Source organism: Alnus glutinosa, chromosome 5 (genome assembly GCF_958979055.1).
Source record: "Alnus glutinosa chromosome 5, dhAlnGlut1.1, whole genome shotgun sequence".
In the NCBI taxonomy this organism is placed as follows: domain Eukaryota; kingdom Viridiplantae; phylum Streptophyta; class Magnoliopsida; order Fagales; family Betulaceae; genus Alnus; species Alnus glutinosa.
The window spans coordinates 32,788,532-32,804,847 of NC_084890.1; the positions used below are offsets into that span (position 1 = coordinate 32,788,532).

Below are 16,316 nucleotides of genomic sequence, written 5' to 3' on the forward strand. Positions count from 1 at the left end.
TGGAAGTCAAACCTGGCTAGCCTAGCTTCCTCATCTTCTCCGGAGACGCCCCCAAACGTCTCAGCTATCCCAGGAGCCATACATTGCCTCCCTTTCCCGATGCCCGATTTAAAGGTTGGTGTTTTTTTTTTCCCTTCAACTTCGTGTTAAAAATTATCTCTTTACTTTTCAACTAAAATTGATGTAATTTTCCTTTGATTTCTGTTGAATCGATTGGGTCCTCTTTGGTTCAAACCGATTGGGTTATGGTTCTAGGTTGTGAATGGCCAATTGGCCCTTTGATGCTCAAGTTTGGTAATTTTTGGGGGTTGGCCGTATGATATATGTGTTGAAATGGAGATTTATTTTTAGGGTTTTGAAGGGGTGGCCGAATGGTATTGTTTTCTTGGGGTTTTGATTTTCAGTGCTTTGATGTGGTGATTATGGTCTTGCCGTGTTCTAGGTTGTGATGGTTTTACAATTTTGCAAGAAAAATTAAAATATGAAAATCCAATACCACTTGTAATATGAAATTAATGAATATTGATGATGTGAACATTATAAAATTATAAAATTTGAAGCTTGTACAATCTTCTCACTGTAGTTGGAATAGGTCCAGCTAATTCATTTACAATTAGGGACAAAGCCATCAATTTGCTTAAATTGCCTATATCTCTAGGAATGCTTCCCTTGATATTGCAATTATCAATGTAAAGTGTTTCAAGAGAAGTGGAGAGATTTCCAATGGAACTAGGAAGGATGTCATTCAGAGGATTATCTGACAAAACTAAAAGTCTTAGATATGCCAAATTTAACAAGGAAGAGAAAAAGCTGAATTCTGGAGTAGAAGATTCAATGGTCAAATTATTTCCTGCTAGGTTGAGCACCTGGAGGAGCCTTAAATTACCAAGTGATTTAGGAATTATGCCCGAGAATGAATTGTCGTCAATATCTAGTTTAGTGAGTTGTGAAGCATTGGAGATGGAATTGGGTATTGTTCCACTCAGATTGTTTTCTTCAAGAACAAGATGCTGAAGATTTGGTAGAAATAGGCCTAGATTTGATGGAAGATGGCCTAAGAGGTTATTGTAATACATATAAGCTTTTTGAAGTGTTGAGCTATTAAAGATCTCAAATGGAATTGGACCAGTAAACTTGTTGCCATCAATAGCAAATATCTCAAGGTTTTGTAGATTACCAATTTCACTTGGTATTGCACCTGTCATAATATGAACAACCATATACATTATTTTTCAAAATAAAAAATAATGTGGTTTAAAGAAATCAGACATTCAAGTGAAACGATGTCTAAAAAATAAAGCAAAACTTTAAATTAAGAGCTAATTCATAAAAAAAGCCACTCTCCCACTATCCTCCTTTCACAAATAAGCTATGCGAAAAAATATTGTCAGCTTTCTATTAGTGTGAATGTGAAGACCAAGAAAAATTAATAGGAATTTAGCATTTGATAAATTGTATTTATTAAATAATGAGACTAATGATTATTATTTTTATTCGATAATATTTATATTATGGAAATATAATAAGTCTAAGATAAAACAATAGAGTTAAAATAAATAATAGAATAAGTCCTAGTGAGCAAATAATTAATTATAAGAGTAAGTTTTAATGAAATTGAAATTGATGGGCTAAATAATAGTTTATGATTGATAGAAATATTATAAAATGGGGCCTTAGTGTAATTTATATAAGTTGGAGGCTTTAAATGAAGGGGATCTCATCCTTGCCACGTGTCACAACTCGATTGGTTGTGGGAGATTTCATCATCTCTTTCCAATCACCCACAAAGTGCCACATGCCACCCTTATCATCTTTCTTTTCTCCTCTTCCCCCCCCCCCCCCAACCAACGCACACTTTCTTCTTCTTTCTTCCTTTCTCTTCTACTTTTCTCCCTTCCCTCTGTTCTAACCACCCGAACACAGAGTGAGAGACGAGAGAGTGAGATCGGGAGATCAGAGAGAGAGTTGAGAGCAAAGAGAAGAGACTGAGAGAGCAGAGCGATTGAGAGTGTGAGAGACCGAGTAAAAGGGAGAGGTCGGGAGAGAAGGAGAGTCAGAGATCGAGAGAGAGATCGGACCTCGATCCTCCGGGGGATGACGCCGGTGAAGCAAGGTGGCGCCGACGAGACCAGAGAACGCCGGCGACGCGATCTCCAGTGAGCCTGTGACCCATATGGGTGTGAAACCCGTGCAACCCGTGACCCAGTGATCCACGACCCGTGAAACCCGACCCTCTAGAACCAGTTTTCCGGCGATTTCGAGATGATTTCCGGCGACTCCAGGGTATTTTCGGCGAAGACCCACTGAACCACGAAGACCCATAACCCGAAAGGCCCAGAGACCCGATCCTCCCTGTGTGGTTTTCCAGTGAGTCCTCCGACGAACCAGAGTTGATTTCCGGTGGTTCTTGAGCTCCATGTTATTAGGTAATTTTCAAGTGAATTCTTGAATGATCTTAAGCGTTTTGGATTTATAAAATGAAATTTTAGGGTTTTTATGGGTTATTGTTTGTGGTTATAATTTTAGGGTAACGATAAACGAAAATAGAAATTGATTTGGGATTTGTTGAGAAACCTAGGGTTTTATTGTTATTTGTCTATATTTTTGGAATAACCGAATGGTTATTGGTGTTATACTGAATGGATATTTGGGGTTTAGGGGTTTGATTGTGTTAGATTTCTTGTTGGCTTTGAGTGGTATGACAGGGTATGGATTTCGGTTTTGGTAGCTTTAGTTGGTTGATTAGCATTGGTGATGTTGATTTTGGTGGCTTTTGTTGGCTATGGACCATTGGTTATTAATGGAGAATTTGTAATATTATTTTGATGGAAATCCAAATTTAGGGTTTGATTTAGGGCATATGTGTATGAGTTGTGACTTAGGTTGGATTCCTTACTTGTATGGATATGTTGATTATGCATTTGTAATGGGCTTTGGTGAAATTCGAATATGGTTTTGGGATGGTAAATTGATGATTATATTACCTTATGATTAATGCTTTTTTGTATGTTGTTAATGTTAGATTGTAAATTGATTTTTAGGAGTGTTCTTGGTTGAACCTAAATATGGGTTGGATTGGTAACTTGATGATATTAGTTTAGGATTAATTGTTAAGGGTTAAGGTTAATGCTCGTGATAGATTTATGGATGTAGTTCTATATGGTGTCTAATGTTTATGGTTGATCCTTAGTAGGCCTTAACGACTATGGCCCATTGTATGTAAAGGAGGGGTTTTGATTGATCTTGATGTAAGGTTATGGATGAGTATCACGTGTTGAATGAACTATGGCTTGGAGAGGTTATAAAGGGTTGAATATGGTAGAATTAGAATATGAGCTTAGGTGTTTAATTTCCTATAAAGAATGAGTCTTTGGATAATGTAATTTTAGTTATGTTAACTTATTATGGATAGTTGATTTGATATTGGTTTTATGACTAATAGAGGAGTTGGTTTTAATACAAAAATGAGGATTTCAAAGTATTTGTGGAGGAGTTCCGTAGTGGGAGGCTAGATGATGTTTGCATTATGCTATTGATCTTTCTAATGAGATGAGGTTTTGGAGTATTTTTAAAGGGGAAATACGGTTGAAATTGAGAATAGGATGTTGGGGTGTCTAATAGAATGGTAATGAAATGGGTAAAATGAAGAATTAGTAAAGCGTAACAAGGAAATAAATGGAATACATAATGATTATAGCTTAAGGGACATAACTTATATAAGGAACTACTAAACCAACCTTATGTGTATCATTAGATTAGGTTTAAGCGTTGTGTGTATATGTATAAATGTGTATATATATATATATATATATATATATATATATATATATATATGTTCACACATTCATGTATGCGAGTTAAAAATATATTAGCAACTCAGTAAATAAGCAACAAGCTATAAAGGGGATTAACAAGGGTAATATGACTCAACAATAATAAGTAGGTAAATAATATAGTAAGTGCATCTTCTAATTAATAAACAAATATAATAAAAACCGAGGATTAGCCTAATAATAGTTTAGGATACTTAGCTAGCCTTAGGAGTGGGTTACGCGACGTGTGAGCATGCGGGTAGTCTATGTGTCATTGAGTGTAGAGTTCAATAGCATAGTCTAATGTTATTAATGTTTGCAGGATAGTGTCCGGATTGGAGTCTTTAATGGGTTCTCCAATGTAGAGTTCGAGTCATGGTCCAATGCAGCCAAGGTGAGTATTCTACTCACTGAGAAGTATTATTTTCATAAATGATGAATTGCAAAATATATATTGTTTTACAAATCTGAACCAACTGTATGTTGATTATGAATTGTTTTGGATGATTTGAGTACTTTGGAGTATATTGAAATATTGATGATGTTTTGAACTATGAATATGATTGGTGAGTTTAGAGTGAGTATAAAGATTTAAGTTATGCAAATTGTTAAAGAAATGACATGTTGAATTGATTATGTTTTGTAAAGAAAGCATGTGTTAAAGTCATGATTATGAAATTAAATGTATAGTATTTGAGCACGAGCATTGAGCATGGCACGAACAAGACCGGGGTTCAATTCTCTTAAGCATACGAACAAGACCGGGGTTCAATTCCCTTAGGCATACGACAAGACCGGGGTTCAATTCCCTTAGGCAAACGTACGACACGCATGCACAGCATTTGTTTCATGATAATTGAATTGTTTTCATGTTTTTGATATATAGTAGTTTTATGCTAGACGTATTAATATGCATAAGAATCTCAATGGAAAAGAGCTTATGTATGTTTCTATCGGATGGCCACACGTTTTATATATATGGTAGTTTTGCTAGACGTATTAGTATGCATAAGAGTCTCAATGGAAAAGAACTTATGTATATTTATATCGGGTGGTTGCATGTTTTAAATGCCATTATTTTCTAAGTCTTACTAGATCAAAGGTAATATAGTAGGTGAGGATGTATGTAGTGTATCCAACAATGGAACTTCTACGTATAAGCTCAACTGCGTAGTATACTTTAAATGTTTTCTATTAGCCGGTGTTTGCTATATCAGCTATGGGGGTTTTCAAACAAAAGCTTATAAAATTGGTAGTTGTTATAGTGTACGCATGACTAGAAATGAAAAGTTGGTTCTTTGCGAAAACTCAGTGAATAGTATACCTCTGAGGTCTTAGTGTATTTATGTATGCTAAGACGGTGGGCTCATAATTCCACCTATACGGATGTGGCAAACCCCCACAATCGTATAGATTTTCCTTTGGCTGCAGGTACCCCGGTCGTAGGGGAGAGTGTTGTAGGTGCATTTGGGATGATATGACCGAAGCTCGTCGCGATGGTCGTAATGGTTGGACCACAGTTGTCCACTATTTTATAGGTTTGTTTATGGCTTGTGACGCTTTGGTCACTTGTTATTGTATAAGCCATTCCTGTTGTCTAAATATGTTGAGAAGACTTAAACATATAGATGTTAAATGGCTCTGTATTGTAAATAATTTGTAATAGATGTATAAGCTATACTTTTCACTATTCAGGTTTATGTCTCCGCTGCATAGTTAGTTATATGTTATACTCTGATTTACCCGGTGTATATATTATGGGATATATACCATATGTTGGCTTTGGGACACATCGTCGTGCCACTGTGAGGACTCGTTTATGTTTGTATTAAAAAAAAAAAAAAACGGGTCGTCACAGCAAATGGTATCAGAGCAGTTTGTTCTAGGGCTTGTTAGGAAAGCGGAAGTCTAGGTTTGTGTTAGAGTCTAAGGATAACAAGAGAGCCTTAGGATTCTAAAAGTTTTAACACAGATAAGAAAACTTAAATATGAATTCTTGTATGCATTGCATGGATTTTGTAATGCATTCAATAGGATTTATGTTGTCTACGTAGCATAGTTCTGTGTAGACAAGTTGTGCCACTTAGACATTGACCTCTTCCTTAGTTAGGAAGTGTTGCATGCGTCTTGATAGATTTGAGTGCAACACCTCCTTTTGTCTTGTCCACGTATGTGGAGTCGTGTAGGTAGAGGATAAACCTTTAGGTCGAAACATGCGTGGCTACTTTTGTGGTAACACTATTATAGGTAGGCCTAGGTGTCTAGTCGCTTAGTCTTTTAGAAGAGTCTGGTATGATGGTGTTAGGCTATAGGCGATGTAAGAGAGAGCCTATCGTGAGGGTAGACTAATAACCGTCATTTGAGAAGTGATGACGTATTCTTTGGGGGCATCGAAGGAGACTCAAATATTGAAGAGCACGAGATCATTGTACGAGATCAATTCAAGGAAACTGCCTGACTACAATTAAGAGGACAACAACATAGCGAGGAGACAATCATCTATCGAGATAACTACTCAAACGATGAGAGATGCATCCTTTAGGGGTTTGACCTGTTGATACGAGTTAGAATAATAAAATATTAATGTTAAACAACTTAAACAAGTAGCTAAAAATAAATAAATATATAAAAAAAAAAATATAGTAGATGATAATGATAATTTTAAGATAACTTATTGTAATAAACAAGTACAATATAAAAGAATTGGTTTAAGGGAGCGATTTCTGCATAATGTATTAAACAGACATGGTTTAAATAATGGGTTTAAAACAAAAAGCTGATTTAAAAATGAACCTACACAAATTTGTGTTAAGCCACAATGATTTTAGAGTATAATTTCAAATAAAATCATCGTTTAAGTGTTGGAATTCAAAGTTATTTTGTGTGTTTAAGAGTGATACTTGAAAATAAGCACGGTATTAGGAAGGGTTCCTAAATGGATTATCCTTTAGTGTAATAAAATTGTAGTATGCTCCCGATTTAGTATAATTTATTTAGAGAAGTTGATGTTACGAGGATAAATTGAAGCATAAGGTATAAAAGAATAGGTGTAACCCACCTAAGTCTTAGTCGGAATAATGAGTTTTGAACTAAGGAGGGAAGACGTAGTGAATTAACTTAGATATGTAGTGGATGTATAAAGAGACAAGTGATATTTGTAAAGTGGTATGTAAACAAGTAACTACGAGAAGAGGTAATTAAAGATTGAAGGGCATGTAAAGTTCAAATGGATGAAGTATGGATTAGCCAAGTGTAGGTATTAGTTATAACTTTGGGGTTACGAATAGAATGCTTGGTGCTAATTGCCTTTGGGATTTAGTGGGGTAGCTTTATATAAGCGTGTTAGATCAAAAGAGCTGATTACAATTTCGAGGACGAAATTTTTATAAGGAGGGGAGGATGTGAAGACCAAGAAAAATTAATAGGAATTTAGCATTTGATAAATTGTATTTATTAAATAATGAGACTAATGATTATTATTTTTATTGGATAATATTTACATTTTGGAAATATAATAAGTCTAAGATAAAACAATAGAGTTAAAATAAATAATAGAATAAGTCCTAGTGAGCAAATAATTAATTATAAGAGTAAGTTTTAATGAAATTGAAATTGATGGGCTAAATAATAGTTTATGATTGATAGAAATATTATAAAATGGGGCCTTAGTGTAATTTATATAAGTTGGAGGCTTTAAATGAAGGGGATCTCATCATTGCCACGTGTCACAACTCGATTGGCTGTGGGAGATTTCATCATCTCTTTCCAATCACCCACAAAGTGCCACATGCCACCCTTATCATCTTTCTTTTCTCTTCTCTTCCCCCCCCCCCCCCCCCAACCAACGCACACTTTCTTCTTCTTTCTTCCTTTCTCTTCTACTTTTCTCCCTTCCCTCTGTTCTAACCACCCGAACACAGAGTGAGAGACGAGAGAGTGAGATCGGGAGATCAGAGAGAGAGTTAAGAGCATAGAGAAGAGACTGAGAGAGCAGAGCGATTGAGAGTGTGAGAGACCGAGTAAAAGGGAGAGGTCGGGAGAGAAGGAGAGTCAGAGATCGAGAGAGAGATTGGACCTCGATCCTCCGGGGGATGACGCCGGTGAAGCAAGGTGGCGCCGACGAGACCAGAGAACGCCGGCGACGCGATCTCCGGTGAGCCTGTGACCCATATGGGTGTGAAACCTGTGCAACCCGTGACCCAGTGATCCACGACCCGTGAAACCCGACCCTCTAGAACCAGTTTTCCGGCGATTTCGAGATGATTTCCGGCGACTCCAGGGTATTTTCGGCGAAGACCCACTGAACCACGAAGACCCATAACCCGAAAGGCCCAGAGACCCGATCCTCCCTGTGTGGTTTTCCGGTGAGTCCTCCGACGAACCAGAGTTGATTTCCGGTGGTTCTTGAGCTCCATTTATTAGGTAATTTTCAAGTGAATTCTTGAATGATCTTAAGCGTTTTGGATTTATAAAATGAAATTTTAGGGTTTTTATGGGTTATTGTTTGTGGTTATAATTTTAGGGTAACGATAAACGAAAATAGAAATTGATTTGGGATTTGTTGAGAAACCTAGGGTTTTATTGTGATTTGTCTATATTTTTGGAATAACCGAATGGTTATTGGTGTTATACTGAATGGATATTTGGGGTTTAGGGGTTTGATTGTGTTAGATTTCTTGTTGGCTTTGATGGTGGTATGACAGGGTATGGATTTCGGTTTTGGTAGCTTTAGTTGGTTGATTAGCATTGGTGATGTTGATTTTGGAGGCTTTTGTTGGCTATGGACCATTGGTTATTAATGGAGGATTTGTAATATTATTTTGATGGAAATCCAAATTTAGGGTTTGATTTAGGGCATATGTGTATGAGTTGTGACTTAGGTTGGATTCCTTACTTGTATGGATATGTTGATTATGCATTTGTAATGGGCTTTGGTGAAATTCGAATATGGTTTTGGGATGGTAAATTGATGATTATATTACCTTATGATTAATGCTTTATTGTATGTTGTTAATGTTAGATTGTAAATTGATTTTTAGGAGTGTTCTTGGTTGAACCTAAATATGGGTTGGATTGGTAACTTGATGATATTAGTTTAGGATTAATTGTTAAGGGTTAAGGTTAATGCTCGTGATAGAATTATGGATGTAGTTCTATATGGTGTCTAATGTTTATGGTTGATCCTTAGTAGGCCTTAACGACTATGGCTCATTGTATGTAAAGGGGGGGTTTTGATTGATCTTGATGTAAGGTTATGGATGAGTATCACGTGTTGAATGAACTATGGCTTGGAGAGGTTATAAAGGGTTGAATATGGTAGAATTAGAATATGAGCTTAGGTGTTTAATTTCCTATAAAGAATGAGTCTTTGGATAATGTAATTTTAGTTATGTTAACTTATTATGGATAGTTGATTTGATATTGGTTTTATGACTAATAGAGGAGTTGGTTTTAATACAAAAATGAGGATTTCAAAGTATTTGTGGAGGAGTTCCGTAGTGGGAGGCTAGATGATGTTTGCATTAGGCTATTGATCTTTCTAATGAGATGAGGTTTTGGAGTATTTTTAAAGGGGAAATACGGTTGAAATTGAGAATAGGATGTTGGGGTGTCTAATAGAATGGTAATGAAATGGGTAAAATGAAGAATTAGTAAAGCGTAACAAGGAAATAAATGGAATACATAATGATTATAGCTTAAGGGACATAACTTATATAAGGAACTACTAAACCAACCTTATGTTGAGAAGACTTAAACATATAGATGTTCAATGGCTCTGTATTGTAAATAATTTGTAATAGATGTATAAGCTATACTTTTCACTATTCAGGTTTATGTCTTCGCTGCATAGTTAGTTATATGTTATACTCTGATTTACCCGGTGTATATATTATGGGATATATACCATATGTTGGCTTTGCGACACATCGTCGTGCCACTGTGAGGACTTGTTTATGTTTGTATTAAAAATAAAAAAATAAAAATAAAAAACGGGTCGTCACAGTGAACCATTGATGTGATATTTTGTAATTCTTAGATTTAAATCTGCAAAGAAGACGAGAACAGGAAAATGACAAAAATTATATTAAAACTAAAATGTAATTATATTTGTAAGTCGTCTTGCATCAGCCTCCCTCTTATTTTGGCCTTGTTCTTGACATTATTGTGATCAATATTAGCCTTTAATTTATTGTAATTTATTGTGATATATCCTATCGTTCGCATCTGCTTCGGTTGCTCTTAATAGTCAAAAGTTCTACTTGTGTTTCAGGGAATTGCACTACTTCACATGATTTCAAATCAAACAGAGAGATTCATTTCGTGGTCAGATGTATATGTGATTTATATTTTATCATACTATTTTTTTTTAAAAAAAATAATAACAAATTGCTTAACACCGTTCATTTACATGCCATTAAATGCAAGAAAATAAAATTTTTAATAATAAAATGACTACTCTCAATTCTAAGTAAAATGAAAAAATTCTATTTTTTAATAATATGGGCCAATGACCCATGGGAGCCAGGAATTGGGCAATTGTGGACCCTGGACCTGGGCTTCTCCAAATCAACAATCTTATTTAAATTTGCGAAACTTGTATTATTAGTCTTTATGGTTGACATAAATTACAAATCACTGCATATAATATCAAAATTAATTCTGGAATTTTTGTGGTTGACCTAATTTACAAATCGTTCTTTAGAGTCAAATTTCGTTACGCACCACTCAGCACCAATAAAATGTCGACATGTATCAGTCTTAATAAAAAGATATAAATATATAAAACTTAAAAAAATTATTTAAAAAAAATTGAGAAAAAAATGAGAGTGGCCGCCCGCCACCCAAGAGATGGATGGCATTTCTGACACTGTTCCGCCTAGCTTTTAGAATTCTTGATAAACTATCAGCCATATTTGTGTTTGTCCAATAACAGACTATAGGGGAAGGTACCAATCACTCGATCTCATCGTCTAGTATTTTTTCTTAATTTGAGTTCCAACAATATAGAGGGTCCACTCCCACTTTATTTTACAAATGTAGGCATCTTATATATATCTTCAAAAAAAATATGTTTTCTGGTCCTGTACCCGAAACCATAGGTGAGCTCTTGCCTAGATTAATGTTCTTGGACCTCTCTTCAAATTCTATTAGGGGCAGGATTCCTCATTCTATTGGAATGTTACAGAAATTGAAAGTTCTTGATTTGAGAAACAACTACTAGCTTGTCTGGGAAACTCCCTCCTCAATGGCAAGATTTGAAGTAGAGAATACGCGTATAATTCAACTATTTCTCGTCTATTCCTTAGACCTCTCAAGTAATAATCTATTAAGAGAAATACTTGATAATATAACAAGGCTCGTAACATTAATTGGTCAACATGAATCTATCAATGAACCATTTGATAAGGAAAAGTTTCTAAAAAAATTGTAGATTTGTCCATGTTAGAATTGCTTGATCTTTCAAGAAACGAACATTTTGGTCTTATTCCTGAAAGCTTGTTTTCTTTAAATTTCTTAAGTTATTTGAACTTGTTATTCAATAACTTGTTTGAAAAAAAAATTCCATTTGGGAATTAACTACAGACGCTCGGCTCGTCCCGCTATCAAGGTAACATCTTACTTTGCGGACCTCCACTTCCAACAAAGTGCCCAGGAGATGAAATCGATCCAAAATCAACATCAAATGGTGGCAATGATGGCAAGGAAACTGAGTCACTACGTTTCTATATTAGCATGGCAGTTGGTTATATTTTGAGATTTTGGGGAGTTTGCGGCACATTAATTAATTGTCCAAACATCATGGAGGCATGCTTACTTTCAGCAGAAAATTTGAAAGACAGAATTGCTATTCTTGTTATGTTCAAAGTTGTTCCTTGGCAAAAGAAGGTCAAGTTGGAGAGAAGTTGAGGCAAATGGACAACGGAGCTTTCTTTATTAATTAATATGCATCATTATGTAATGTTATAAGTTTTTGTTGTTGCTGTATAATAATATATATCCAATCTTCCTATGCAGAGGTTTTATATATAGGTAAAATTTTAACAAAGCCTCTTGAACTAATTAATAGTCGATTTTAAAATAACTCACTGAATTTTTAAGTGTGCTGATATGATCCATTAAATTATCAAAGTGTGTAACAAAATGCCATTTATTTTATTATATTCCTATAATACGCTTATTCTTTGAAAAATTAAAATAAAATAAAAAATAAAAAATAAAACAAAAAATTAAAGAAATTAAAAAAGAACTATTAATATAAAACTAAAAAGTTAAATAAATTAAAAACTTAGAACAATTTTAATTAAAAAAACAAAAAAAAAAACAAAAGGGTGGCAATTGGTTGGGGGAGGCTTGCGAGCTAGCCACTAGAGGTGGGGCCATGGTTTGGGCCACCCCTAGTAGTGTCTCTAGGTTGGCGTGCACCATCGCCAGCCCATGGAGGTGACTGCGGGCTACCCCCGACCACCTCTAGAGGCCACCTTGATCGACCACTTGGGGTGGCTTGAAGGTCACCCCACCCACTTCTCGAGGTCGTTTCACTTACAAAAACGACTTTAAATTTAAATTTAGTGTGTTTGGGGAACCAAACAACATTAATTATATTTATATATATATATATATATATATATTGGAAAATAAAACCCTTCTTTCCCCCTTATTCCTCCCACCTTCTCATTCTTGTTTTTTTTTTTGCACAACTCAAAAGAGATCCAGAGAGATTCAGTTCGAGAGAGGAGAAGGGGAAAAAAAAAAAAGGTTTTTTGGCCATGGGTTCTATTGGATAAAATTCAAAGCTTCCCTTTGCATTTTCTTGATACCCATTGTTGATAGAGCACGAAAATCATGTGATTGATTTAGGTTTTAGGTTAAAATGTGAATGTTTAAATTCATTATGCTTGAAATTAGCTTTCCTACATAATTAATGTTCGGGGTTTTTATTGTTTCATGGATTTTAAACTTTTTTTTAACCCATCCACATAATTCCCGTGTACCCAGGGCAGAAAGTGCGCTACGCTCCAGACTCCATTGAAATTTTTGTAATTTTTTTTAATTATTTTATCCATATTGGAGTTGTTTTGCAGCTAATGTTGGAGTTGTTTTACTGTTCAAACGTCTAAAAATTACTTTTTTTTTCCTTTCTTTCTTCTTTGTTTGGGTTTTTTATTTTTTTTTTATTTTTTTTATTTTTTTTTTGTAATCAGAGATGATTTATTTCCAGTCCTAGACCGTGGAACATCTCCCTATAGGAACGCGAACGGTCCAGCTCATCAGCTCGCCAAGCTGGCTATTACTCATGTTATATCTCAAATTTGGGTTGATTACCATCCTGAATGTATTGCATCAATTGTACTTGCAGAGCAAGTTTCCTTTTTATTAATAAGATTGAGATGATTTTTTTTTAAAAAAAATAAAAATATATGAAGAGAAGAGATGATTCTTACACACTCATGATCAATGATTACTACTGTGTTAAGACTTTTTATGGTTTATTACTTGATTATATGGTGTTTCCCAATACCCATTTGTTAACACATTTCATTACATTAATTTGCGTGTAGACGACTCCAAGCGTTGAGTCTATGCATCGAGATAAACTTTCAATTCCCAAGCGGACGGCTTCTTTATTTCCAAAGTAGATTTGTCTTTTGGCTTCATTGAGAATGAATCAAGAGAGCAGTGGATAAGTCGTATCAAAACATTAAAATAAAATATGAGTTATATATGTAAGCTTTATTGATTATCACTTGCAAGCAAATTGACACAATGAGGTCCTACGTAGAATTTAACAAGCAATTTGCATGAAGATGACTTGAAGGGAGGAGGAATCTTGGTATTGAGATAAAGATTCCAAACCCATGTTTAGGTTTGCCTTTTTTGGATTTATTCTTAGTCAGTCAAGAAAAACTTGGCTACATGATTATTGACTTTAATTAGGGACTCATGCATGTGGAATTTAACAAGCAATTTGTTGGATTTATAGCAAATGTTAAATCTTCTTTATTTCTCGGGTTCTACTTTTCTTGGATTTATTTTAAGTCAGTCAAGAAAGTAGCCGGATATCTTCATGAAAAGTCCTCGATCACTGCTTTCATTATTGATCACAACCTCATATAAAATATATGGAAAAAATACACATAGCTCTCTCAAACTACCATTTCATTATCAGTGTACTCCTCAAACTACCAATTATGTTAATGTTCACTCCTTAAATTACTAAAAAAAATGTCAATGTTCCTCTAATAACAAAAATACCCTTCATAAAATTATTAAAATAAAATAAAAACTAAAAAAATTATTAAAAAAATATAAAATAACAAAAAATTGATAATAAAAATTAAAAATTAAAAATGAAAAATTGTTTTTTGTTTTTTTTTTCTCGTTTGTTTATTTATTTATTTTTTTAAAAAAAAATCTTTATTTTTTGTTTTTTTAATTTTTTCGATTTTAATAAAAAATAATTTTTTGTTTTTTTGTTTTTTTTTTTTTTTATTTTTTTATTTTTTAGTATTAGTTTTTTTATTTTTTGAATTTATAAGGACATTTTTGTCTTATTTTAAAAAAAATTTAGGGTTATTTTTGTCTTTTTGTTGGCATTAGGGTGGACATTGACATTTTCTAGTAGTTTGAGAAGGAACATTGACACAATTGGTAGTTTGTGGGGTACATTAACAATTGAGTTGTAGTTTGAGAGGGATATGTGTACTTTTTCAAAATATAAACATGATTAGTAGCTCTTAGAATTATTGACTTAACATGTTTAGATATAATTTTATCTTGAAAGCTGAAACTCAACCATTTAATCGATAACAATTAATGTAAAATCACATATATTTATTAAGGCTTGGGCTTGAACGATTTTCGAACTGGCCGGGTGATTTTAAAAAATATAAGTTGAAAGCACTGTTGTTATTGAAATCGTTGCTTGGTTACTGTAAAGGTGGAAGCATTCGAACGTTTAAAAATAAAAAATAAAATAAAATAAAGGGCGGATTGTAAATCTCTTCTCTCTCTCTCTCTCTCTCATAATTTTGTATTTTTCTACTTGATATTCAAAAGTTTCTAAACTGATGAGAAGTCCCAATTTTTTTTTTAAAGAGATTCACATAAGTAAACCCACAGTATTTTTTTAATAGGTGGAATTGTTAAAAAATAAAAAAAAATAAAAAAATCTGCCAAATATTTAAAAAATTCTTGACATATTTACAAATTTGAATGGAAACAATACGTCCGTCGCATATATAGACTATGATTGCATGAATGAGTAATGCTAAATCTCTTCAATTTTTATTTTTTTTAATAAAAACTGATAAATACTGTCACATTAACCCAAACTTAAATAAAATAAAAGAATAATATATAGCATTAATCTTGCATGACTATCAAATTAAAGGAATCAATCAACAAACAATATTATATTAGATCTTCTGATCACACGCGTGTCATCTTTATGTACACTTGTGATTGATTATCACTTGCAAATATATATGAGGGGACCATGTGGAATTTAACAGGCCACCAATTTGCACATTGAATGCACATTGAAGACTCCAAGTGTACGTGGTTCTTTGCATTCACACAAACTTCTAAATCCAATGTGCACGGCACAAAGGTAACAATCATCTTTGCATTGACATAAAATTCCAAACTCAAAGTGGACGGAACAACTTCTTTATTTCTTTTTTATTATTATTATCATTATTATTTATACTCTCCATCAGTTAGTCATGTCATGAATGGTACTTGGAAAGTTCTTAATTAGCATATAAGGATTCTCTCAATTTGAAATGAATCTATTTTATAGTCATGATTAAAAGTTGATGCATTTAACGTTGTATATAATTTTACATTAAAAAAAAAAAAAAAAAAAAAAACTTGTAAAAATTGAAGGGGTTGAACCAATCCTATCCTCTTCTCTTTTTTTTTTTCTTCTTCTTTTTTTTTCTTAAAAAAAATAAAAATCTTATTTTTAGGGATGTAATTGAGATTTTCAGACTTATATAAAAATAAAAATAAAATATGAGTTATATATGTAAGCTTTATCGATTATCACTTGCAAACAAATTGACACAATGAGGTCCTACGTAGAATTTAACAAGCAATTTGCATGAAGATGACTTGAAGGGAGGAGGAGTCTTGGTATTGAGATAAAGATTCCAAACCCATATTGTAGGTCACCTTCATTTGTCATGGTCTACCTTTTTTTGGATTTATTTTTAGTCGTCAGTCAAGAAAAACTTAGCTACATGATAAACTTAGAATTATCACTAGGAAATTATTGACATTAGGGACCCATGCATGTGGAATTTAAAAAGCAATTTGTTGGATTTATAGCAAATATTGTTAAATCTTCTTTATTTCTCAGGGTCTACTTTTCTTGGATTTATTTTAGGTCAGTCAAGAAAGTGGCCGGATATCTTCATGAAAAGTCCTCGATCACTGCTTTCATTATCGATCACAACCTCATATAAAATATAAACATAATTACTCTTAGAATTATTGACT

General features: G+C 33.7%; 1 protein-coding gene and 1 long non-coding RNA gene across 2 annotated transcripts; one reads left to right on the forward strand and one right to left on the reverse strand.

Annotated features, from left to right (window-relative positions):
* Positions 1 to 545: 545 nt before the first annotated feature.
* Positions 546 to 1,220, reverse strand: LOC133869293 (LRR receptor-like serine/threonine-protein kinase EFR). Its single transcript, XM_062306247.1, has one exon. It carries the CDS (start codon positions 1,218 to 1,220, stop codon positions 546 to 548), a length of 675 nt encoding a protein of 224 aa, XP_062162231.1.
* A 623-nt stretch (positions 1,221 to 1,843) lies between these two features.
* On the forward strand, positions 1,844 to 5,512 carry LOC133868815 (uncharacterized). Its single transcript, XR_009900406.1, has 2 exons — positions 1,844 to 2,426; positions 4,135 to 5,512. It is a non-coding gene; the product is annotated as an uncharacterized LOC133868815 (long non-coding RNA).
* Positions 5,513 to 16,316: the final 10,804 nt, after the last annotated feature.

Bases quoted from the DNA above. Each gene is read 5' to 3' on its own strand.
- LOC133869293 (XM_062306247.1), bottom strand. From the start codon at position 1,220: ATGGTTGTTCATATTATGACAGGTGCAATACCAAGTGAAATTGGTAAT.